The following is a 25040-nucleotide window of genomic DNA, read 5'->3' as shown; positions in this document are numbered from 1 at the left end:
CCCACACTAACCAGCTACCCCCAGCACCTGCATGCTCAGCATCACTGCAGCCAGGAAGAGACAGAAAACGTGGCCCTGGGCTAGGAAATGGGCCACAGGCTCGGTGCTGCTTTCTTAAACTTGGATTTTCCCAACAGTGCATCCTAGTGCCAAACATCCACAGCAGAGTGGATGGCCTGCAGGGCTGGGCAGGTGAGGACCAAAAGACCCACCTGGGAAGAGAAGCCTAAACATTCTCCATCTCACAGCATATGCAGGTTTGAGCTGTTCCCTGTTCCCACATTGTTCTAGAGGGAGTGCTGGTCCGGGCCAAAGTAACTGAAGGAGAGATGTGGGGAGCTGTAAACACAAGGCAGGTTCCTATATAGTCCAGGGAGTTGAGCACAAACAGCAGCAAAATCAGAGAGAAATGCTCTTAAAAGGACAAACTAATCAGGGAAACATCCACGTTGGCCAAAGGCTAGCAGCCCTAGGACTCCTCCTTGGAAGTGTTTGCTATATCCTAAGTAAGGCACTACGGTCTAGCTCACTAACATCAAGCTGCTTGAAAAACACATCTGAAATGCAAAAGCTGAGGTGGAGACGTGTGGTTTGAAGATGGCCTGAAACAGCAGTAGACCAAGAGGGCTGACCCTCCCAAGGGCCTGCTGGACTCACTCCTGTCCTGAGAAGAACAGGGCAATCCACTGACTGCCTTCCAGCTTCACCTCCTGCCCTCTCACTGCACCCGTTCAGGCCAGGGTTCAGTTAGAACAGCTTAACAGTCAGGAGCAAAGGCTCTGCCAGGTGGAGGAAGGATGGTCCAATGATCAGGCCACTAACACTGCACTTGTGAGCTAAATGGTTCACTCTCCCCTTCCTGTGGGATGCAGCACAGGAAGCTGCAGGAATCCCACCCAGCTGCAGCCCACAGAAGCATACCCAGGGACAAACACAAGTGCAGTGTGAGAACAAGGGTTTGGCAGTGCATTTGTGCTGTCCAAACCTTCACAAGTCACAGCCAGCCAGTTTGGAGCCTCCGCGTCCTCCTAAAAAGGACCAGGCCTTCCTGCAGCCACAGCTTTAGCTTTGTGTCCTGGAAAAGATGGAAGAGAAGAAAGAAACCCCTTCATCCTTTCCCTGCTCTGCCTGAGCCCACCTGAATTTCCTCCATTTCCGTTCATTCCTGTGAGGTCAGCATAGTACACTGAGGAGACACATGGAGGTGCTGCCAGTTAGGAACCCTCCAGTGATGGCAGAGGAATGCTGCAGGCAAGGAGCAGTTCCCACAGCCAGGGATGAGGGGGACCCTCTCCTGCCCGTGGCTGTGGCCATGGCTAGCTCCAGACTGAGCACCCTGACAGCTCAGCAGTGATGCTGGGTCAGACCAGACCACTTCCCAAAACACTGCTGGTGATTTCACCTGCAGAGACACATTTTAGGTGGTTCAGAAGCTGCAGGGTGGAGAGAAGAGGTGGTGCTTTACATTGCATTTACAGTGAGCAAAGTCTAAAGATCATCAACACAGGGCAGCCCCAGAATAGGAGTTTTGCTTTAAATATAAGCAAGAAAATCGAGTTTTAAGTGCTCAGCCTGAGGTTCCAATCTCCTGACCTGAGCTGTACTGTACTGTAGCCCATTGTGAACAGCAGGATTGCCTTTTGCTTCCTGGAGATCATTAGCTAGCAGGGAAAAGTGTCCTGGGGGAGGCTAGAATCCAGCCCATGACCAATTAAGGCCAAACCTCCTCCTCTCCACAGCATTGTTCCTATCGACTGAAGTTTGGCATTAAATGGATCAGAGCAGTGGACTGCTTTCTGTTTCTCTTGTACTCAAGATGATGTCAACCTGAAAATGTACTCAGCAGCTCCCCAGTTCCCTCTGTATAGAAAGACAGTAACAAAGATGATAATGAAATCCAGCTTGGGAAGACCTGCTTTGCCAAATGGCTTTCCAGCTTGTTTATCCTACTACTCTATCCTAATGTCAGCTGCTCACAAGCTGCAGCAGCACCACCTATTCAGGAGCTGCCTGGCTATGAAGTTATTTAGCTGCTTGCAACATGTGGTGCAAGAGACTCATTTTTCCTAAAACACTGCACTCCCAATGCAAACCTAGCCATCACTTTGTTCCCATTTTCCCTAGGCAAAATCAATAGCTTTGAATCAGATACTGTGCCCAGCTGGACTCGGAGCTGGTGCCTGGCAGCACACCTCACCATCAGGCTGCTGATTCCCACTTCCTTACAGAACCACATCCCTAGGAACACCTGCTGAGTCAAACAGCAGCACAGGAGACACGGGGAGGGCTGGGCAAGGGCAGCTCTGCTCTCTGGATCTTGTTTCAAAGTCTCATGAGTGTGACATCTGCCAGCTTGTTTCTTCCACAGGCCCCTGCAGCCCCCTCCCACACCCCCACAACACCCCTTCCCAACACAAAAAAGTAACACCCAAACATTTCACATTGCCAGAGATCCTGTAGACCAGGGATCTTCTGTATCATCATCTTCCCTTATCTTTGACTTCCTTGTTGCACGTAAATAATGGAGATTATGGGTCCCTGGTAAATAAATCTGCAAGAAAAAACAAGAGAGGAGAAAGAGAGGTCAGGTTTTTCAGTGGTTTGTCTCAGTTACTACACTGTGACTGCAGGCATTGGCTCCTGGATGGAAGGGGTGTAGGACACCACTCCTGCCACCTGCCCACTTATCCCAGTTAGCCCAAAACAGGTGCTGCCACATCTCTCTACTGCCCAGTGCTTTAGCTGTCGATCCAGATAGGAACTGGGCTCAGTTTACAGTCAGTTTTTTTCCCAGAAGGACTCAGCAGTGCATGGAGCACACTGCCAAGGACAGCACACATCCAGCTGCCCCAGGCTGGGGGCTGAGCTGGGACAGGCTGGCTGGGGCTGAGCATCTCCTCACACCCCCACCCCACACAGCTCCCTGCAGTGACAGTCCTGCTGGAACAAGGACAAGTGTTCCCACAGCAGAGCCTGGCCTTGAGAGTCCATGTGATTGTGTCTGTGAGTGCTGGCTCCCTGCACTCCACCAGGAAAGGTGGAACAAGCTGCAGCCCCAGAGATGCCCTGCACCACTTGCCTGCTGCGTCAGCAGCAACTCAGGCATCGTGAGTGGCTCTGCAAAAGGTGAGTAAAATCCAGGCTGGTGCAACTGGAAGCAGAGCAGGAGAGGTTTGGTGGGTAAAATCCAGGCTGGTGCAACTGGAAGCAGAGCAGGAGAGGTTCGCAGCTCAGCCCACAAGGATGCTCAGTGCCAGGGATTTTAGAGTTAGATTTGCTGCACCAATCCCTTCTTTGGCCAAAGCCTCAACACACAACAACCCCCATGGTCCCTGTAGCAGCAGAGATGCTGCACCTATTCATCCACAGCCCTGGCACCCTCCTCTCCTCCCAGCTCCGGGACATGGGAATGCTCAACTCTGCACATAAGCCACCAGCGTTTTCTACACGGTTTGTTTGCAACCCAGAAAATTCCCTGTGGACAGCAGAAGAACAGCACACCTACGTACACATGATGTCACTTCTGTACTGAAAATACATCCTTTAGGATGTCCCAAACTCAAGGAGGCACCAGCAGAGCTGAGGGCAGTGGTTGTGCTGGGAAGCATCGGGGGTAGTCCATGGGCTATAAACTCAGACAGTTAGATGGGAAAAAAATGGGGGGGGGGGGGGGATTTAGCTCCTCCATTCAGCAGGAGCAGGTCCCAACCCACCAGGGATGGGCGAGGGACTCTGCAGAGACACCAAGGGAGCAGTGGGAAAGACCTGCTGCAGAAAAAATGCTACTGCCCAGCAAATTACTGCAATACCTAAGCCCTAGGAAATCTCATTAAAGAAATCCCTGCACATTTCTAAAGGACAACACATTTCAAGGCTGCTCAGAGCAGAAGGCAAGGTCATGGGCACACTCCTTTCCAGGAGAGGTTAACCAAAGGGATGCCACTTTTGCAGGCTGCCATCGGAATAAAGCCTTTCTGTTAGAGGAGGCGAGAGGCACACAGACATCAGGTCAGGGCAAACACACAAGGATCCTTCTGGAAGGTTTCTCCTATTATGCAGCTTCGTTAGCAAGTAGAGCAGGGTTTCTGTTGTGCTTCCCTGGAGTAGGAACGTTATCAGGAAGGTGCTTGCTTGAGCAGCCCTGAGCTCACTGCTCTGAGACAGGAGAGCTCGCCCCACTGACGCACGTTTTTGCAGGGGCTTGTTCAAGAGCTTTTAATCCCTCCACTGATGCCACTTATAGTTTTAATCAGCTCGAATGTTCATTCGGCATCAGCAGGATGTGAACCAGCAGCCCATGCAGCCCTCACCCAGCACACAAGATGACACCAATGTGTGGGTCACACAGAGGGGCAGTGGGGTCTGCACAGCAGAGAGGACTCAGTGCAGAGGAGGGAGAGATAACCCAGCAGCTCCTCATGTTAACCATGTCATCTGCCCCTGTGTGGGAACACAGAGTGTGAGGGAAGGGAGCCGAGTGCCTGATTTATCTCCTGAGCCTTCCCTCATGCTCTGTACCTATACTTGTGGTGCATTCCTTGGGTCCATCCTTAAATCCAACTGCAGTGGCCTCTCCCAGAAGGCAAAGCAGGGGTGATAGTGAGCAAACACAAATACCAATACAATTGGCCAGAGGCAACATGGTCCATGGTCCAGGTCACTCTCAGGGCTTCATTTTACCCCAGGTAGAATCAACACTGCCTAGAAGGATGTCACCACTCTATAGGGTGGCCCCTGTGATGCTGCATTCACTGCTATGGTTAAGAGGAACTGACCTTGCTATTACTGTCCTGTGGCTTTTGTCCATGCCAAGATCCACAAAACACACTGAAAACCGTCCAAAGTCAAAACCAACATTGCTTGAGGAATGAAATTGCTTTCCTTTAACAGGCCAGTGAATAAAATTTGAGCTGAGTGATACTAACAGCCAAGACCTAACTTGATGCAGCAATCCCTGCTCACTGACAGCTTTCAGAGCTGCTGCTGTGTCCCTGATCCCTGTCCTTCCTTCAGCTCTGAAATTCCACAGGGCAGCAGTTTATCAGCAGTGCTGGGGATGGTTTGGCACAGCATCAGAGAGCTCTGGCCAGGGTAGACACCATCATGCAGGGTGAGCAGATAAGCTTATTCAGCATCAGCTCCTGGTGCACGTGTAAAATGCAAAAAGCAGGACAATGCAAATACAAACAGCCACTTTCAGCTGAAACTGGAATAATCAAACCCAGTGACAGAGGAGTGCTGGAGAGAACCAGACTGGCCACAGCTATTGAACACCTTCCTGGTCATGACAGCCCCTGAGATGCTGCAGCCTGCACAGATTCTTGCCATTCATTTGAGCATCCACCCAAAATCAGACCAACTGTTTTATCCACAGGGAAAATGTCATGGAATACAAGTCCACCAGAACAAGCTGCCTCTACACCGATCACAACCATTGTAGTTTTATGTCCTGTGTGAATCAAAACTACAAAGTTTCTTAAACACCTAACTGTCAGTGGTGGGTGATGCTGTACTCACCCTTTGTGCTTCTGTGGCCAAGGCCCCTGTGTCACTGCAGGGAGCAGCAAAAGGCCACATTGCCACTGTTCCTTTTTCCTCTACAACCTGCCTAAGGGTTGCACAAAGCCACGCCATCAGAGGATCCCACCAGAGCAGCATCTCTGGGAGGCCCCTCACCATCCCTAGGGAATCTAGAGAGCAGCTACAAAAGTGACATAGAAAGAAAGATGTTCACATTGCAGGAAAGGAGAATCATTCCAGCTCTCCAGTACTGGGAAGGAAGGGTGAAATACTCCCCAGTGGGCAGTGCAGTCAGTGCTGGGCTATCACAGAAAGAGACCCATCAGCAGATACCCAGCACAACTCAGCCACTCCCTAATTGTACTAGAAAGGCTTTTGTCCTCTTTGCCCAAAAGGCAACTTTTGCCAACAACTCTAGAGAGCTGTAGATAAACTTGGTTTTATCTAAACATTTGCAGAAGGTAGGGAAGAAGTGTTCAAATTAAAAAGAGAATACCTTCGTTTCTCCCACAGAAATGCCGCCCACATGTGCTGAAACTATTTGCACCAGTGCCACTAGCAGTGGGAAAAGCAAGGAGATAATGAGCTATCTCCACCTCAGGCAGCCCAGTGTCCAGCATAAACCAAGCCAAAAACACCTTTCTGTCTGAGAACTGACATTTCCTATCTGCATTTTGGAAGGGTAACAGAGCATGAAGCTCTCAGGTGCGTGCAGCATCCGTGGCAGAACTAAAGCCAAAGCTGCTGAGACATGAAGCGAAATCTGAACAGGTCAGTGGCACAGCAAAGAATAAGCGAAAATCCAATTCCCTGGGTCAGGGAGGGTTACAGTTTTTCAGGTTATGACATGAACCAAGGCTGAGCAGGTCTGAACTGTCCCGGGGAAGAACCTGCTGCATGACCCAGCATAGCAAAGCTACACGCCAGTGCCACAAATAAGTTGGAAGAGGTTACGCGAGTTTCTCGGTCAACTAAAATTACCTGAGAGCAGAATTCAGGCTCTGCTCTAAATCCCATTTTAAGCTTCTCAAGCAGGTTTCCAATTTAAGATTTGCATTTAATAGCAGCCAGAAGAAGGCCGATTTGAATACACAAGTACACCAGGAAAACCATACAGCAAAGTGCACCAAATATTCTGGCTGCCCCACGAGTGAGGCGGAGGAATACTCCGGGTTTGCAGGGAACATGTGGCTGGTGCTGGGCCCTATCTGGGCCAAGCGACCACGCTCCATGTGCCAGGTTGGGTTATGTAAGAGCATCCCTGGCTGGTGCAGCTGTGTCATGACTGAGCAATTGGTGCAGACTCATGGATGGAGTGGGAGGGGGGCTGCAGAAGGCAGCTGGGTTTGAGCAAACAGCCGCGGGGTAGGACTGTCCCCTCGGTGTTTGTTATCCCTTCATGTACTATTCCACAGAACTGCGCAGGATGAATTTTCCCCCGAGGGCAGGGGCTGGTTGCATAACGCAGCAGCATCGTGTCAGCACAGAGCCGGCGCAGATGGCAGAGCCCGGCCTGACCCTCCACGTGCGGGCAGAGCTGCTCCCACAGCCCCACCGGCCCCACGCCTCGCCCCGGGGCACAGGGCAGGGTGTCTGCTCTTGCCCCGGGGCTGGAGCACACCCGTCTTAAGGGCTCACATTTCCACAGATTCATTCCCCCACCCTAATCCCCAGCCCACACTTGCACTGGGACCAGTATCCAGCCCCAGGCAGCAGTGCTTGAATCAGTTACTCGCACTTGAGATGGGTGTTAAATATTTCGTGTGTGGAAGAGTGCAGAGGGGATGGTCTGTGGACCAGTTTGGACAAACCAACAGAGAAGAACAAGACCCACCCAATGGGTCTTTTCATTTCCATCCCTATTTCTCTACATAACAGCACAGAGTGTACCTGGGCACACAGAGAGAGGGGGGTCAGGCACCAGAGCGTTTTCTATAAGCTCAGGAACCCTCAGGTAGCAGCAATGAGGGGTTTTAGCAAAACCTGCTAAAATACCTACACCTTCCCCACCACCTGCTGCTGGGGGCTTGCTCTCAGAGCTGGACAAGCACACAGCCATCAGCTGAGGATTGGTGAGTGCTGGCCAGGGACACGATTTCCTCCTTTGCCCTCTTGCATCCATGGTCAGTTCTGGTCCAGCTGGCTGTGTGTGGTTTTGGGGTGAGATGAGGGCTGGGCCCAAGCTGTGATGCCAGCACCTGACACAGGCAGGCTGTCAAAGATCTCCTGGGACCAGTGATGGGCAGGCAGCTCTGCAGGAGCCTGAGAAAGGATGTGGGCTGGAAAGATGTCAGCCTTACCCCTGGTAATCTGGAATTCTTCAGTTTCATTGAAATGTTTGGCTAGGAGAATCCCTAGTAACAGCTTCTGTTTACAGACAGCTTTGCCATGTAGGCAACACCTCCCAGTCCTTCTGTGTCACTGGTGAGTGACACTGCCAGCTACACCACATCCCTGGGGTCCTTCCAGACCACGTGTGACCACCCAGGTCTCAGGATCAGGACCTCTGAGCTTGAGACTGTTTAGCAGGAGGGGAGAAGGGAGGGGACTCTGGACAGAACTGAGCCCAGTCTGAGCAGAGCTGTTTTTAAGCTTCCTTCCTGAGTAGACACAGGTCTACAAACACAGATGCTGGAGACCAAAGCATCTCCTGGGTTTGGGCCACTGTCGTTCACACTAAAGGGAAGTCCTGCCTTTAATAGGGAAATGAAACAGAGCCACAGGATGGACCCATGTGCCTCGTAGGTGAAAGCAAAGAGTTCTGTGCCAAGGCAGATGTGTCACTTGGTGCCTACTCACTGAGCCAGCTGGGCCCCAAGGTGTCCTGTCCAAGTGTCACAGGGGAGGGGGATGGTGCTAGACAGGGAGCCCCAGCACAGACTGTGGAAATTACATCACACAGCAGAGGAGGCAGAACTGGCAGATCCCTCCCTGACCCTGAGAGCGACAGATGTCACCAAAGCTTATACCAAATGCTTGCAGGTGTCTCTGCTGTGCCCCAGCCTGTCTCAGCCACCAGCCAGGACCTCTGAGGAGCAAGGCTCCTGCCCAGCTCCTTCCAGCTCCACTGGGCCCTTGGGCAGTGACAGGATGTGCAGCTGCTAATTCTATTTCCCACCTCTACTTTATTTTTGCAGTAGAATAGGTGAAAACAACCTCAGAAGCAGTGCTCTGATGAGTCACTACAGAAATAGCTCTAGGAACATAAAAGACTCCTTTGTGTCACTACAGTGAGCACTATTGGGCCAGTACAGCTGACAGAAATAAGACAAAAAATGTGAATCACTTACCCAGCTGCAAAGCACAGCGGTGCCCTGCCCTGAATTTAAGCAGCACATGTAACCTGGTCCATTCTGGTTTCAAGCTCAAAGGCATCAGGTCGATCCTGTGGGTTAGCAGCCAACATGTCTTTCAAGAGCTGCTTGATCCCCTCAGACATGGAAGTCCTGCGTTTCTGAGGGATGTGCAGCTCCATCTTTGGGTTTTCTAGCAGCGCTTCCCCGACGGGCACAATCTCAGACCCCTGCTTGATGTAAGTCCCCAGCAGCTCCTTCTTGGTCTCGGCGTCAATGAAAGTGATCCTCTCAATCATGGCCCAGATGATGATGCCGAGGGCGAAGATGTCAGCCTTGGCAGTGTAGTGTCCCTCCCACACCTCGGGTGCCATGTAGAAATCAGAGCCACAGGCTGAGGACAGCCAGTACTTGTTCACATTCACATTTTTGTTCTCATGCCCACCCTCCTTGCCCCGAGCGGTCAGGCCAGCACAGACCTTGCTCAGCCCAAAGTCGGCCACCTTGAGCACAGGAGTGCCAGATTTCTCAGTTATCAGGATGTTGTCTGGCTTCAGGTCCCGGTGGACAATGTGGTTCTTGTGCAGGAAGGCAATGGCACTGGTCAGCTGCAGCATGAAGCTCTTGTTGGTGGCAGGGTCGGGCCTTCGGGACAGCACGTACTGGTTGAGGTCTCCCCCTTCACAGAACTCCATGACGAACCACAGGTAGCAAGGCTCCTCTGCATAGCCCAGGATCCTCTCACCTGACCAAAAGGGATAAAAGAGTGGGTTTTTCAGACACACTTCAAAGTCCACACTAACCCAGGATGGCTGAGGAACAGGTATGGTTTATGTGGATAGCAAAAATTCTGTGAATGTGACTGGGACCTATTGCACTGCAAGGCACCACTGCTGTGACCTCAAGCGCTTTGGGATCCTGTTGAGCAGGACACACCAGCACCATGTTTATCCAAACCTACTGCTGGGAATCAGCTCAGGGACTTCCTCCCAGCAAAGTGCAAAGAACACATCTTCTTCAGTCCTACCAGCAGGCCATTCTCCCCAGGCTCTGACAGCCAAAGCAGCAGCGGTTAAAAGCACAATTACCAGTGAGTCTACAGGAAAAATAAAATCACTTCTGTGAATGCCTCCTCTCCCACCTAAGCTCTGCTGCAGGAGGCAAAGGCTGGCTCGTTCCATACACTTTACTGGAACTGCACACAGGGAGTAAAACACAGGCCCCTAACACTGTGCCAGCACAGTCTTGCCAAGAGTGGTCACACCAGTGTCCAAGCCCTATGGGTCTTCCCAGACCAAATTTGTGCATTTAAGGATTGCATTTGTGCTAGGGAAACTCTGCCACTTCATCCAGCTTTCATTAAGTGCCAGCAAGTCTTTAATGAAAGGAAACTGGAGGTCTAATCTCAGCCACACTTGTGACTAAGTACTCCTACTGCTCAGTATTACACCTCAAACAGCTTCTTCCTTCACCAGACATCAAACTGAGCTCCTCAAGCTCAGAGCATCTCAGGCTTTACTCCATAAAACTCCTGCCTAAGGAAGGACTCTCTTGCACATCAATTAGACACGTGAAGAACACAACAGCACAATATCAGCTAATGGGGCCAAGTCTGCCACTGGTGCTCCCCAGAGATGCCAGGATGCCCCAGGGAGCATTGGCAACAGACCCATCCCCATTAGCTCATGCCAGGAATGCAAACCCCAGGGTCAGACCCCAAGTCTCCTCTAGAGAGCACCCAGGTGATTGGCAGAGCCTGCACACACCAGCAGAGCATCATTTTGCTCTAGAAATTGGTTTTCTTATCCTCAAGCACTGTAAGAGAGAAGCTGGAGGATACCACTCACCTCTGCCACAGCTAAAAGGTCCCACAGCTGAACTCAAGTGTTTTTGAAAGCAGTTAAATAACTCCACCCATTTGACAAAGTTGGGTTTTGTTTGAGCAAAGCCCTAGAGAGCATCTGGGAAAGCAAAAAACTTCCAGCAGCAGGCAAAGCCAAGGACTACCAGGGACACCCAGCCCTGAGCTGCACTGGTCAGCAGTCGGTGTGGGTGGGAATATTGGTTATTTGCACAAACAGTCTGTATCCATGGCTACTGCTATGGAAATGGAAATCTGCACAACAGAATGATTTGGCTGCACCTCCCCATCCTCAGCAATTTTTTGCTGAGATTAGGTCTGAAGGTTAGATCTAAGGGATGAAAGAACAGGGTGGAGTTACACAGGGCACTGCATGCACTTCCATGAAAGCCCAAGGACCAGCCAGGAGCAGCACAGGACACCTTGGCTCTGGAGACCAGAATGCTGACCAGGAAAGGCAGCTTCTCTGGTGCAAGCCACCTTTGGTATGACAGCATGGGAGCTGAAGGAGAGGCTGCTTGTCCTGGGGAGCAGAAACCTCGGCACAACCAGGACAGCCTCAGCTCACACAGCTGCCACCACTTTGATTTGTTAAATCCCAGGGACATCACAGCAGGACACAGGGTTTGGCTTTCTTGCTCCCCTCTGCAGCCATACAGCCCCAACACAAGGAGCAGGAGTGTCTGTCTCTTCTCTACCAGGAATCAAACCATGACAGGGAGCATGGCAGAGCCCCACATCCCTCACACACAGCCAGGTGAGAGCATCCACACAGCACTGCTGGCAGCCCCTTCCCACAGGAAGTGGCTCAAACACTGGCTCAGCAGCAGCCAGGACCTGTTAGCTCTGACAAGCCAAGGTTTGTTTTTAGCATAAGGAAGGCTCTGATTTAAAACTTGGCCCCTGAACCTCAGCAAACACAGGAAAGATGATGGGGATCCAGCAGTTGCTGTGAGCACCAGGCACTTCACTTTGGGTGGAGCATTGCGAGTAGAGACTTAAGCCAAAAGTAATATTTCTTCATTTTCTTTCTATAATCTGAAAGCGTTTTAGTTGTTAAATCATCTTCCTGCCTTCAAAACAAACAGCTTTAAACATAAAGAGCTGGCAAGACGCTCCCTAAAGATGAGATGTTAGCAAACCGAAGACAAGCAGTCAAGAGCTGAGGAGATGCCAATGACAGGCTGGACCTGTTCTCTATCACCAAGCCAGCATCCCCATGTGCTCCCTGCCCAAACACAGCATGGCACACACTCATACTCCATCTTTCCAGCAGCACACACACACCTCCCCCACCCCATCCTGGGGAGCTCATTAACAGCGTGCTAATTTGCTTAGCTTCACAGGGGAAATAAAAATCCTGCGAGAGCAGAAGCAGCATCCCAGTGCCCACAACCACATGTAACCTCTGACTCCCCCTGTGCAAGGAGGCTGCACCAGAGAGACAGGAGCTGGCAGCATGGAATTCCAGGCAGTTGGAATGATGGTAACACACATAGGTGATGCCAGGGCAGCCCATGAATGAGGCTGAGTGCTGGTGGCAGGTTGATGGCCCCACAGATGACATGGGAGGAACAGGAAGCAATACCTTATACCTGTTCACTTAAGGCAGCTCTGTCACTGCTCTAGGTTAGGAACAAGAGGGGCATGTGATGTGCACAAGCACTGGAGGTGCTCCTGTGACAGGGCTCGGGTGCCTCTCCTCCAGCTCAGTGCCGAGCTTCCACCTTCCTTTTCACACCCTGCCCTTAAATTTAATTACTCCACATCTCGTTAAAATGACAAAGGTTCAGGCTCTGCACCGTAGCTGAGACCAAACCCCGCCTGGTATCCCGACAGTTGTGCTCCCAATTCAGAAAGTCTCAGATTAATCCTCGCCGTGTCTGAGCCCCAGCACGTTGGCAGAGCATCTGCGCTGGCCCGTAAATAGCCCAGCTGCGGTCGTGCAGAATGGCACGGCAGCACAGCTCCACGGCCACCGCCGCAGCCCCAGCTCTGCTGCCGCCAGGGAGGGAGAGCAGGAGACCTGCAGGGCTCATCCAGCTCCAGCTTTTTGTTTTGAAAATATTTATCCACCTCTATCAGACCCAAGGCTTGGGAAGGCAGCGAGCACAGGCTGCCTGGCACAACACAGCCCCAAGGGCAGGCGGGCAGATGGAAAGCAGAATGTGCTCCAGCTTGGTTTTGGGAGTCAAACTACTCCTGTCCAGGCTGGGGGTGCAGAGCCCAGCTCTGCTCCCCTCTGAGGGACGGCTGTAGGACCAGGGCAGGCAAAGCCCTCCCCACTGCTGGGAATTCAGGAGGCTCAACCCCCCCAGAGATGGGGCATCTATGGGTCTCCTTCCCCACCTGGAGATGGGGCATCTCCAACCCAAGAGCATTCCCCAAGCCAAGCCTCCTCAGGGCATGGAACATGATAGAGGAGGCAGGACCCCCTATTCCTGCTACAGCTGGACACACCCAAAGGGAAGAGCTGGCTCCTCTCCCAGGGAGCTGTGTGCCCTGGCTGTACAGGAATTTGGACACTGCGCTTCTCAGGGAGCCTCCCTTGGGTGGTTGTGTGAAGGAAGAGCAGGAGCTGGGATTCACAGGGAGGGCCAGGCACGTCTGGACATGTCCACCCACCAGGGACAAAGAGGGGACAGGCAAGGCAGGGACAGTCAGAGCCACAGGTTTGCTCAGAGGATGGATCCCAGGAGCTTTGCATGAACTCTGTGCCTGGCACAGGGTCTGGGGGCTGCCTACACTGGGGGCTCAGGGAGACTGAGCACCCCAAGGAGCTGACAGGAATCCTGGCACACAAGTTTGGGGAAGGAAGGATTGGGGTGATTGGCTCTGCTCACAGCAGGCTGGGAGGCACAGGGGCATCAAGGGCACAGGGCTCCTTTATTTTTCCACATCTTCACAGCACATTGGCAAAGCTGGGTCTGACAAGCAGCCAAGGGAGGAGAGGGAGCGAGGGAGGGAGCATTTTGGAGATGTCACCATCACAGCCATCGACTGTGACAGGAGAAGGTGACTCCTGACAGCCCCGTGATGCTGCTGAGGGTCCCCAGGGCAAAATGAGGATATCAGCCCAGGCTGCAGTATTAGTGCTTCCAGGGCTGTTCCCACAGAGCCAGCAGTGCGGGGGACACGGGGACAGTCGTAAAGCTGTGAGATCTTTAGCTGTAACAGGCTGCAGCCTTGGGGTGCCCAAAGATGGGACAGTACATTGGGCAGAGAGGGAAATGTCCCCTTGGTGTGACTGGGCCACAGGCTGTGAAGGTCTCCAAAGGGATGTGTGGGTTGTGGCACAGGCCAGGGTAGCAGATGGAGCCTCAGGATTTGTGGTGTGAGGGAGGACAAGTCAGTGCTGGCCAGGGGTCCAGCACACAGGGATGTCCCCCAAGGGTTAGGTTTGAGCCTGGAGGTGGCAACAGGGCCCCTCAGGACTGGGGGTGGCACTGCAGGGCACATGGAGGGACTGCACTGGCATTGCTGAAAGACACGGGTGGGGCTTAGGGAATGGTTCCTGGGAGCATCACACAGGAAAGGAAGAGTGGAGGGGATGGCACAGCATGGGGGGATAGAGTCCAGAACAAGGGTCCCTCCGATGTGTTCAGGGTGAGTGGCAGCAAAGAGACCCTGTGGGGGAGCCCTGCACGGCCAGGATGGAGATGGGTGATGGGAGCAAGCCCAGAGCAGATAGCCCAGAGAGGAGCCCACGAGTGCAGGGGTGATGGGGGCTCAGGGGCACAGCGAGGAGAGCCCAGGGGCGGTTACACAGGAAAAGCAGCGAGTCAAGGTGGGAGCAAGGGCATTGTGAGAGCCGTGGGGAGCTTTGGGTGCTCTTAAGCACAGGCAATGCCCAGGAAGGATGTGAGCAACAGGGCAATGGAGAGCAAGCGAGGGCAGCAGCAGTGCCTGAGTGCAGGTATTGTGGAAGGGTGTCCATGGAGAAGGAAGACAAAACCAGCATGTCCTGCATGGGGCATCCCAGCAGTCACCTGCTCCGGGGGCCTAGCCTGGGAGGGGTCAGGAGGATCTGGGTGTGGGGGTCACTGATGGCAGCGGGGAGGCGGCAGATCCAGGTGCTCAGGGGTGGGGATGGGTGGCACGGGTGTCGGGGACAGGGCTGCTGGAGGCCCTGGGCGTGGGAGGGCAGCCCGGGGGGGCGCTGGGGCCGTGCCGGGGATGGCCCGGGGGTGCCGGTACCTTTGAGGGAGGTCTCGACGAGGCGCAGGTAGAGCTGGCTGCGCTTGTTGCCGTGGCTCATGCGCTGCCCCAGGCCGTGCCGCTGCAGGACGCACTCCTCGAACCGCACCACGTTGGGGTGCTGCCGCCGGAGGCTCGTCAGGGCCCAGAACTCGGCCAGCGCCAGCTCCACGTTCTCGGGAGCGTCGCAGCGGATCCGCTTCACCGCCAGCCGGGCGCCGCTGCGGCCCGACACCGCCTCGTACACCACGCCGTAGGCGCCGCGGCCGATCTCGGCCAGCAGGCTGTACCGCGGGCCGCCGCCGCCGCCGATGCCCGGCCCCGCCACCGCCGCCGCCGCCGCCATGGCCCCGCGCCGCGTCGCCCGCCGCCGCCGCGCCGTCCTTTGTGTCCCGCGGCGGCCGCCGTCCATGGCCCCCCCCGCCCCGCGTGCCGGGCAGCGCCGCGCGGGCGAGGGGGCACGCGCCGATGCCGCGGCCGCGCCGCGGGGCGGAAAAGCGCGCGCTGCCGGCCCCTTTAAGCGCTCGGCCAATCGCGGCCGCGCGGGGCGAACCACCGCGGCGCCGGGGGGGGGCGGCGGCCGCCGCGACGGGGCTCGGCCTCTTCCCGGTGCCGGCCCCGTACTCGAAAAAGGAGGTCTGGGTTTCCCGCCCCGGGCGCGGTAGCCGGGTCGCGGCGCCGCCAGCGCGGCTCGGCGCGGCCGGAGCTCAGCGCGGCGGCAGGCCCCTCCCGCTCCCCCGCCACGGTGGTACGCGCCGCGCCGGTGTAAACAGGCCGGTCATGGGGGCCCCGGCGTCCGCCGCGGGTCTCCCCCCGTCCCTCCCTTCGCGCCGGGTGCGGCCCGGGGGAGGCGGTGCGGGCTCGGGCCTGGTCCGCGGAGCTCACCTGGGAGCGGCGGCTCCGGGCCGGGCGCTGCGCGGCGGCGTGTGAATGGGCGGGGTGGGGGAGCGGCGGCGGCGGTGGGATAAGAGCGTGGCGGCGCGCCCTGACGTAACCCCTTATGTAACGGCGGGGGGGTGACCCGCCCCCGCCAGCCCCCTCCCGCCGCCCCGGGACGGGCGGTGCACCGGGAGGGCGGGATGCCCCGGGGTGGGTTGGGGGGAGCGGTGCAGCGGCGGTAGCCAGGGGAGTGATGCTCCGGGACACGGTGCAGCGGGGAGGGGGGCGGTGCACACGCTGTAGGTGATGACCCGGCGGGGTGGTGATGCCGTCAGGGAGGTGATTCCCCGGGGAGGGGGTGGTGCCCCGGGACTCAATAAATCCTCGGCACCCGGTAAATCCCCGGGACGCGCCGCGCCGGCGGTAGCCGCGCCGTGCTGGATGTTCGGCGAGCTGGCGCTGTGCAGCCGCACCGGGAAGGGCGGGCGTGAGGCTCGGGGCGGTTTCACAGCCCCAGCAGCATTCGGGGGCCCCTCCCGGGCGCCACGCTCACCCCGACGGTTCGACCCCACTGCCGGGGATCACCGGGGACTTTCCAAGTGGAAGTTCCCGGGAAAGTGGCTGCGATCCCGACAGAATCCCGAGAGGATCCCTGCGGGCCGGGACCGAGGGTTTTGGGGGCACCCCAGGGTGGCGTGGAGCGGCTCGGCGCCCACCGGGTGTCCCTGCGGTGGGACGGGCACGACAAAAGCGGGACCCGGCGACTGCCCTACGTCGGGACCCCGAGGGGCGGCGAGGGCCGGGGGGAGACCGCGGGGCTGCAGTGTGTCCCCCCGGGATGGCCGTGTCCCCCCGGGAAGGCCGTGTCCCCGCGGGGTTGAGTCTTGGCTGGTTTGGTGGCATTTCTCCTGCGAGCAGGTGGGGTGAACCACAGAGGTTCCTGAACCACGCGCCGTCCCGAAATTGCTTTTCACTCCCCGGGCCGTGGGTACACGCGTATCCGTCCACTCCGGGCTGCCCGGAGGTCTCATCCTGTTCCTGCCGCTGCTGGCAGACCCCCGGGCTCGGGGCTTTGCACGCCGCCGTCTCGCTCCTCGTGGATTTGGGGAGGGAATGGCGATCCGACCCCGCAAAATTGACTTTTCTAGCCGCCTCTCCCGTGTTTTCCTGCCCCCCGCGCGGTGCCGCTGGCAGCGGGCACTGCGGCCGGTCAAAGACAACGTCTGCCGAGCCAGTTCACGGAGGAACTCTCAAAATTCCCTGTTTTCTTGACCCACTGCTGAGCCATGTGCCGCTGCCATCACGCAGCCCCAGCAGCTCTCGGCTAGTCCCCCCGGGGAAGGGACGGCGACCCCCGGAGCCACCGGCGACTCTAATGCGGGGCTGCCCCGCGGTGTCACGGCGCCTGCTGCAGCTCCTGCAAGTGCTCTGACCTCAATTTGTTTTTAAATGGAGCCACTTCGCTTCCCGGAGAGGCTGCGGGGGTCATGCCGCAGCCCCGTGCCCCCGGTGCCTCTCGGCAGCCCGGGCGACGGGGACGGTGGCGGCGCCGTGGCTCGCCGTGTTTACGAGAAGTCGCTTCTCGTACCGCCGTCGAGTGGCACTTGTGCCTCCTGCCCACGCAGGGAGGTCACCGTGTGCCCGCCTGGGCAGCGCTGACCGCCCCCCGCTCCGGTGCTCCCTGTGCCGGAGGCTCGCTCCGGTGCGGTCACGCTCGATCGGAGCTCCCGCGGGCGGTTTGGAGCAGAACCCCGGGCATCGCCCACCCGGCGTTTCTTCCCATGTCCCGCAAAATGCGTCTGAACACCTCCCTCTCCTGCCTACGGCAAGGCCAGGCAGGAGTGCCTGGAGTTTCTGGGAAAGCCCTGTCCCTTGATGGGATAAAGCTGACCATGCTGGAGGACCCACAGCGTAGCGACCGCCTTCCTGGGGAAGATCCCGCGGGCAGCTCTGGGTCGCGGTCCCTCTGCTTGGGGACAGCCCCGGCGGCTGGCAGAGCTTGTACCAGCCGCAGGGGCGATTTACCCCATCCCGGCATGGGGAGCCCTGTCTGCTCTGGGGCAGAGTCCTTCGGGGGGGCTGGGGGCTCAGGGGCAGGGTGGCAGCGCCGTGTGACGTGAGCTGACATTAACTCCCACCTGCTTCCGCGGGTGCCTGGCACGCTCGGCCCCCTCCTCGCCGAACGCGCCTTTCACTCATGTAGTTAGGAAAAGTTAACTTTTCTATTACCGCACTTACCCAGGTACTTAATTACCATTGTCCCAGGGAAATGTCAGCGTGACTCAGAGACACTTTCCCATTAGGAAGAGACAGATGAATATTAAGTTGAATTGCTGGTGGGTGGGCTGGCTCCCAGCTCCTCTCCCGGGGGACCCTGTCACCCTCCACGCCCTGGACCCGTGGAGGACCCTCTTACCCAGCTCAGTAGATCTGTGGCACTTTGCTCTGGGGACCGGAGTAACTCGACCTCCCACCCGGAGCAAAGGGAAGGAACTTTGTTCCAAACGACTTTTCCCTCTGCGTCCTTAGGATTTGCTCGATCTCTAACACATCTCCCTCGTGTGCAATTACCCTGTGCGGGGAGGTGACTGCACCCCAGGCCGCTGGGTGTATATATACATACATATGTATATTCATATAAAAATAATGGCTTTGGTGCAGAAGTGCTCCCCCCCACCGTGTCTGTGGTGCCCGCACGGCCATCAGTCCCAGCAGCAAGGGTTAAACTGCCCGAGGGCTGCCCACAGCCCCTCGCCCGGGGTGTTGTGATCGTTTGCAGATGCGTTTTGTTCTTCTCAGCTTTGTTCTGTGCCCGCACAGCCCAGCACACCCCGACACAGCGAGGCGGGGCCGTGGCCCCCCTCTGCCCCTGCGGGGCCTGAGCTCCATCCCCCCTGCTGCAGCACCAGGGATGGAGGGATGGGTTCCTCCCTTGGCCCTGAGGAGGATGCAGGGCTCTGCCCTCCTCCTCACCCCATGCCCTGCTCACTTGGTCCCTCCGTGTTAGCACAGCTCCAGCCTGGATGAGTTAAAATCCACCTCCAGACAAAAGCCGTGGGGTCCCGCCTGCTTTTCAAGGAGCGGGGGGATTCCGACGGACCTAATGACCAGCCCTGACAGAGGACCACGGGCACAGGCTGCCGTGGCTGCTGAGTGCCCAGCAGAGGATCCCAGCCGTGTCCATGGCCCCCACTTCCCTCACCAGTGCTGGGAGGGCTGAGCAAGGGGGCACCAGGTCCAGCAGCTGGTGTTCGAGCTGGGAGAACAGCAGGTTGCTGGGAAACATCCCTCTTGAGCTCCGATAAAAATAGCTCCATCTTCAAGGCAAGAGGACTGGCTGCACTGCCAGCGACGCAGGGGATGTGTCTGCACCCACCGGGGTGTGGGGGGCCAGTGTGGGGTCTGCACCTCGGACCCCCACCCCACACGTCTGTTGTGACATGGTGCAGTGAGACAGTGGTGCAGGGGCTCAGGGATTGCCTGTCATTGCCCCAGTGCTGTTCTCCTCTATCCCCAAATCAGACTTGGAAATGTATGAGAACAGGAATCAGGGCTGAGTGGGGAAAGTGGGGGTGTCTTTTTCCCCCCACCCAGCTCCCCCTGCCTCTTTGGCTCATCTCAGTGTTTGCCCTCATGAGGAGGGGGTTCAGGGAGATGTGGAGCTGGGCTCTGAGCTCCGGCATTGCAGAGCTTGGGGGGTTTCTATGCAAAGGCTTTTTCACCTGACAGCAGCTAGGCTGGGTGGGTTGGGACGTCCCTTTCCCGGGGCATGAAGACCCTCTCTCCCTTCCCAGCAGCTTTGGATGGGCTCACTTCTCTCCCCAGCATCTCCATGAGGACGGTGCCTCTCCCCAGCCTGGGGAGCAGGGTGAGAGGAAGTCAGGGATTCACCTTTCCCCCTCCACCCTTCTTGGACACGATTTGAATTCAGTGTCCAGGGGATTCACACCCCCAGCAGCCAAACCCCTCTGGGACGCAGCTGTGTGGGAAGACCGACAGACCCCATCCCAGTTCTCTGCCACCTTCCTCGTTTGGGGCACGCGTTTCAGCCCCGAGGACCGAGGCTGGGCACAACAGAAGTCTCCGAGTGATGCAGCCGCAGTGGTGGGATGTGCACCCCGATTCCCGGGGCGGCCGGGGGCTGCGGGGAGGCCTCGGCGGTGCGGGCGAGCCTGCTCGGGAGGTGGCGGGGATGCTGCGGGGCTGATTATTCACAGCTTCCCTCGCCCCGATTGGCTCTGCCGCCGCGCACAGCCGGGCCCCGCCGCAGGAGGAGACTCCGTGGCCATAAAAGCGGGGTGAGAGGCAGCCGGCGGCGAGTCCGGTGGACAACCCGGGCAGCACCGTGGGGTTGCCACTGTGGCCTTGCCACCGATGACTGGCGCAGCCTGACGCCCGTGGAGGGACATCCATCAGCCACGACCTGTCCTGACTTGGCGAAGCAGGTGCTCGGCGGGACGGGGAGCAGCGGCAGGTAGGGCTGCCGGGGTTGTCATCCCCCTTCCATTGCATGGGCACAACCTGGGGATCGCTCTTGCTCCCCAAAAAGCAACAGTTTAAGAACACCCCCTGAGCAGCACTGCTGAGAGTGGCTTGTGGTTGGACTTGTGTTATTTTGGGGAGCTTCCACATGGCTGCAGGTCCCTCTCATCCCTTGAGTGGTTTCAGAGCCCATGAACAGCTGTCCAGAGCTCTGCTGGGGTTCATTTCCGTGCTGATTCCATCCTGGCAGCAGAATCACCCAGGGCTTGGAGGGGCAAAGGGAGTGGACAGAGAGGATGGAGGGATTCTCTCTCCCCCTCTTTGGGTCAAGCAGCAGTGTGGCTGCAGTGCTGAGTTTTGAGTGATTTTATTCCAAAAGTTACCAGCTTTTTGGAGAAGCCTTGTCCTGACAGTGTTTCCAGGAAATTTTTAGAGGTGAGGAAAGGAGATGCTGGAAGGTTGATTGTTCTTCTCCACCAGAACTATGTGCAGGATCAAAACCTGTGGAGTTGGACCTGTGTGGGAGAAGGGATCTGCTCAGTCTGGGAGAGCTGTTCACATCCTTTGTTAAGTATAATCACAGGTTAGTCAAGATGGGGCCAGTCTCTGCTGTCCGGCACACAGTCCTGATTCCTCATCCCTCCTTGGGTCACCAGGTCTGTACTGGCCCCTGGGGTGCATGGATGCAGCTTGGGTGTTTTCCAAAGCAAAGCCTGGTCTTTGAAGACTCAAGTGGAAATGGGACAGGGGAGGAAGGGACACCGGCAGGCACCTGGCACAGGTAGAATATGCTGAGAGTGGCCACAGAGGCTGGGACTCAATGCTGGCATTGCCAGACCCTGCCACGATCCTTCCAAGGTGTTCCTGCAGGAGGGATGGCTCCGGAGCCTTGGGCTCCTCCAGGTAACACAGGATTGAGCTCGAACTCTGCTTTTCTTCTTCCTCCCTTTGTGTTCTTTTCACTCTTCCCTCCCGCTGCTTCTTTCCTCTTTTGTCCAAACCCCTTTGTTTTCTTTTCCTTTTCCTGCTCCCGTTCTGCCAGTCCTCCTTATCCCAGCTTCAGGAGCAGGCAGAGCACTGCTGGGACATTTGTGGCACCACCTGGACACAGTACATTTGCAGTGGGGTGTCCCAGGGTGTCCTTAGCATGTGCTTGGAGAACTGCAGCTCCCCTGAGTGCCATGAAATCCTCCGTCGGCAGTAGGGTGACAGGAATGGGACACACTGTGTCCAGAATGCCAGAGGTCTGACTGTGCAGTGTCAGACAAACCAGCAGCTGTTCCCAGCATGGGAACATTCCCGGTGCCGTTCCTGCGCGCTGTTCTGGCGACACCCACGGGGATACCGGCAGCGGAGGAGCAAGGGAGGGGAAGCAGGTGTGGAAAGGGAAGGGAAAGGTTCCCGGTGGGGCTCCTGCCTTCATCAGCACTCATCAGCTCTTTTTGGGAGCTTCCTTCCCCCTAGTGCTGCAGCTGGCACCTACCTGTGTGGCTGGCATGTCCTCGCTCCTCAGTGCTGTCTCGGAGGCCCTGACGCAATAAGGGACTGTCCCCGTGTCTCAGTGGCGAGGGCTGGCTGAGGTCCCACCGTGCCCCTGCCATCCTGGGCAGCTGCCATCCTGTTCCCTGCCACGCTGCCAGGGCACTGGGAGGATTCACGGAGCTGGTGGCTGTGCAGCCAAGGAATTCAGACAGCTCGACACACGATGGTGCAGATAATTCAAATTAAATTTTAATCTAGCATGAATTAATACTGTGGCATTAACAATTCTTCATCAGTACCAATTACAGTACATTAGCAGCTACTGCTAGAGAGCACAATAGTCTCTAATATGCGTCATTAATGTGTAACAGATCCCTCTGGGTCATGCCTTACCCACCCTAGATAAAAGCAGCAACGGAGGTAGGCAGGGGCTTGCAAGCAGTGCACCCCTTTGGGGCTGGCTCTTACTCCAGGGTCATGGCTCCAATGGCACGGTGATCCTGTGGCACTGCAGCTGGGGTTGGCAGTAGCCCCTCCAGCCTCACTGGAGGTCAGGTTTAGCACTGCCACCTGCAGAACCCCTCTCCCAGCTGAGCACGGTGTCCTCGTCCGTCCGCAGAGGCCAGAGGCTCCATCACGGCTCTCAAATGTCTGGAGGATGGCGATGGTGGTCTGCAGGTAGGCTTGAACCCAGAGTCCTCCTTTTTCCCCTTTTCTCCTGATGCACCAGCCCAGCAGACTTGGTGGGTGTGAGGGAGGGGAGATGAGGCTGCACTGGTGTGGGGTTCAGCAGCCTGGGGTGAGTCCACACCGGGCCATGGCCTGACCCCATCCACTTGCCACCGCAGCTCCATATGCTGTGGTTCTTTTCCCCAAGGCCAAGGGGAAGAGCTGGTGATTCATCTGCCTGCACCATGCAGACGTGGCAATCACAGAGAAACCCAATGCTGGGGAAAAAAGGGACTTTTCTTTCTAATGGTATGGTAAGAGATGGAGAGGATAGATGGGATGGAACTGAGATGAGATGCAACAGTGGTCCTGCCCACAGTGACTTGGTGGCCACCAGGGACTGGCTATGGCTCTGGGCTTGTGCCAAGGACCAAGGCTGCAGCCAGGGTAAGGGGTCACATCTTGTGGCGTCCTTGCTGGGAGCAGTACCCGGAGGTGAGTCACATGGGAATGGGCACAGGCACAGGTCCCTGTGTGTGATCCCAGGAGCAGCTCACAGATGGAGGTGGTAGGTGCCCAGTACCTGTGGAGTGGTGATGTCCCCCCCAGAGCTGGCACAGGGATGGTGACAGGCTCTGTGCTGTCTTCCCTCTCCAGGCAGCGGCTGCAGGGCGAGATGGCACGACGGGCACTGGCACTGGCACTCTGCCTGTCCCTGTCTGCGGTGGCATCTGCTGACTGTGTCACCCAGTGCTCCCTCTGCGCAGCCCAGACCCGCAGTGCCGAGGGCAGCGTACAGCCCCTGGTGAGTGCTGGCCCCACACGGACTTGAGCCAGGGAGCCACTGCAGTGCATTGTCAGGGGTGCAGGGTGGCAGAGCTGGGTGGCACCTGTGTGGTGTCACGGGCACCCCAGGGTCCAGGGGTTGTGCAAACCTCGGCTTCTCACTGAGCTGAGCAGCACGGTGGGCACAGCCCCCTGGGCTTGGGGTGGCGTGGGACGAAGGCAGGAGCTCAGCCTGAGACCTGGGGTCGCTCGGCCGCTGTCTTACAGATGTGCCTGTGGGAATGCCAGGGCTCCTTGTCACCCGGCCCCGAGTGGGAGATGTGCAGGAAGGCACTGGCGCTCCTGGCCCCGCTGGTGGCCCTGGCCGAAGGGACAGACCCGTCCCCACAGGAGGCGGAGGAGGATGAGGCGCAGCCGGAGCAGGGTCTGGGCCCTGCAGAGCTGCCGCTGGCGCCGGCCAAGCGCTACGGGGGCTTCATGAAGATGATGTCCAAGGCGAAGCTGCTGTCCCTGCTCCGCGAGAACGCTCACAGCAAGGGCGGCCTCAGCAAGAAGTCCGGAGGCTTCAGCCGCAAGCCAGGGGAGGGAGCGGCCCCCGAGGACTACCCAGGGCCGGCAGGGGACGGGGATGAAGAGCCCACGGGTGCCGGGGCTGAGGGGCCAGAGCTGGCGCAGCTGCACAAGCGCTACGGGGGCTTCCTGCGCCGCATCCGGCCCAAGCTCAAGTGGGACAATCAGAAGCGCTACGGGGGCTTCCTGCGGAGGCAGTTCAAGGTGACCACGCGGTCAGACGAGGACCCCAGCGCCTACTCAGGAGAGGTCTCAGACCTGTAGAGCCAGGTGTGGGACGGCAGCACCACGGTCCCCACACTGCCACCCCAACTGTGCCATCGCCCCCAGCCCTGCCCCCTGCCCAGCCCGGTGTGGCTGGTGTCACTCTTGCCTCATTCCCCTGAGGGCACCATGAGTTCCATCCCCAGTTGTCCCCCTGGTTCACCTGCCCATCCTGTGCATGGAGGGGACAGGGCCACTCCTCCGGCTGCTGGCGGTGTGGCTGCGGCCCAGCCCAGGGTTTCCGGGGGTGTATTGCTGGGCACACATATCCTCCATCCTCCCGTGGCTGCTGGAGCACAGCAGGGTCTGGAAACCATCACAGCTGAGGTACAGGGCAGGGGGCTCCAAACACTGGGAAGATGAACCAGGGCAGGATCAGGGAGGTGGCTGCCGTGGCCACGGGCAGAGGTGGCTGGTGGAGCCACAGCACCATCACCAGGTGCTCAAGCAGTGCTGAGCCCAGCCCCCACTCCCCTCCCCGAGCCTCTCACAATGTCCCACTAATCCCAGCACCCACCCGGTGCCCCTGGGCTCCCCCTCCAAGAGCAACTCTAGAGGCAGGGTCAGCCCCATGCCCCAACACCCAACTCCTCCCCCTGCAGTCAATAAAAGGCAGATGCCAATGAAGCTGAAGCCATGCTGGGTGCTGATCGTGCTCTGCGGGGCAGAGCAAGCACCCCAGACTGGGGTGCCCAAATGGGCCAGGGGTGCTGGCTGTGAGACCTGCAGCACGTGGTGGTATCCTTCTTGTGCTATGGGTGCCAAAAGGAATGTGGGACCCCACCGACCTCTGGAGCCATATCCTAAGTGTGACAGGGCCATCTCATCTGAGCAAGTGCAGGGCAAGCATGCTCAGCCTGCTGCAGGGGCATGTAGGGTGCTGGCAAGGTACCTCCTGCAGCAGCAGGCAGGGGAGACTCCCTTGGGAATCACAGCTGCTGCCCCAGCTGGGAAGGGACACTTGTGCTGAGGGCAGGGGGCAAACTGTCCCTTTTCTGCTCATATGTGACCCCTCCAACAGCAGCTCAGTGCTGAGG

The 25040-nt window shown here is 57.4% G+C and overlaps 2 protein-coding genes across 3 annotated transcripts; one reads left to right on the top strand and one right to left on the bottom strand.

Moving 5' to 3' along the window:
* Positions 1 to 2413: 2413 nt before the first annotated feature.
* On the bottom strand, positions 2414 to 18007 carry STK35 (serine/threonine kinase 35). The gene is made up of 5 exons (XM_053958936.1): positions 17989 to 18007; positions 16743 to 16973; positions 14872 to 15561; positions 8811 to 9558; positions 2414 to 2551 (listed from the first exon to the last, which is right to left on the bottom strand). The coding sequence occupies exons 1-4, from the start codon at positions 18005 to 18007 to the stop codon at positions 8846 to 8848; spliced, it is 1653 nt and encodes a 550-aa protein (XP_053814911.1). The 3' UTR covers positions 2414 to 2551; positions 8811 to 8845.
* A 1219-nt stretch (positions 18008 to 19226) lies between these two features.
* On the top strand, positions 19227 to 24636 carry PDYN (prodynorphin). Of its 2 annotated transcripts, none has more exons than XM_053958529.1 (3): positions 19227 to 20224; positions 23041 to 23188; positions 23437 to 24636. In XM_053958529.1, the coding sequence occupies exons 1-3, from the start codon at positions 19860 to 19862 to the stop codon at positions 24001 to 24003; spliced, it is 1080 nt and encodes a 359-aa protein (XP_053814504.1). In that variant the 5' UTR covers positions 19227 to 19859; the 3' UTR covers positions 24004 to 24636. The 2 variants fall into 2 exon arrangements, with proteins under 2 accessions (XP_053814504.1, XP_053814505.1); XM_053958530.1 differs by lacking the exon at positions 19227 to 20224 and adding an exon at positions 20231 to 22392.
* Positions 24637 to 25040: the final 404 nt, after the last annotated feature.

The sequence above is a fragment of the Vidua chalybeata genome, chromosome 17, assembly GCF_026979565.1.
Source record: "Vidua chalybeata isolate OUT-0048 chromosome 17, bVidCha1 merged haplotype, whole genome shotgun sequence".
Lineage (NCBI taxonomy): Eukaryota > Metazoa > Chordata > Aves > Passeriformes > Viduidae > Vidua > Vidua chalybeata.
This window is presented reverse-complemented; position numbering and strand designations above follow the sequence as displayed.

Excerpts from the sequence above, each read along its gene's own strand:
- STK35 (XM_053958936.1), bottom strand. Across the intron at positions 15,562-16,742 it reads CGGAGTGGACGGATACGCGT|CCGCGCTGGCGGCGCCGCGA; the intron begins GTACCCACGGCC and ends GGCCGCGCCGAG. Across the intron at positions 9,559-14,871 it reads CGTCGAGACCTCCCTCAAAG|GTGAGAGGATCCTGGGCTAT; the intron begins GTACCGGCACCC and ends CCTTTTGGTCAG.
- PDYN (XM_053958529.1), top strand. The coding sequence starts at position 19,860 with ATGTGCACCCCGATTCCCGGGGCGGCCGGGGGCTGCGGGGAGGCCTCG. Across the intron at positions 20,225-23,040 it reads GGGACGGGGAGCAGCGGCAG|GCAGCGGCTGCAGGGCGAGA; the intron begins GTAGGGCTGCCG and ends TTCCCTCTCCAG. Across the intron at positions 23,189-23,436 it reads AGGGCAGCGTACAGCCCCTG|ATGTGCCTGTGGGAATGCCA; the intron begins GTGAGTGCTGGC and ends GCTGTCTTACAG.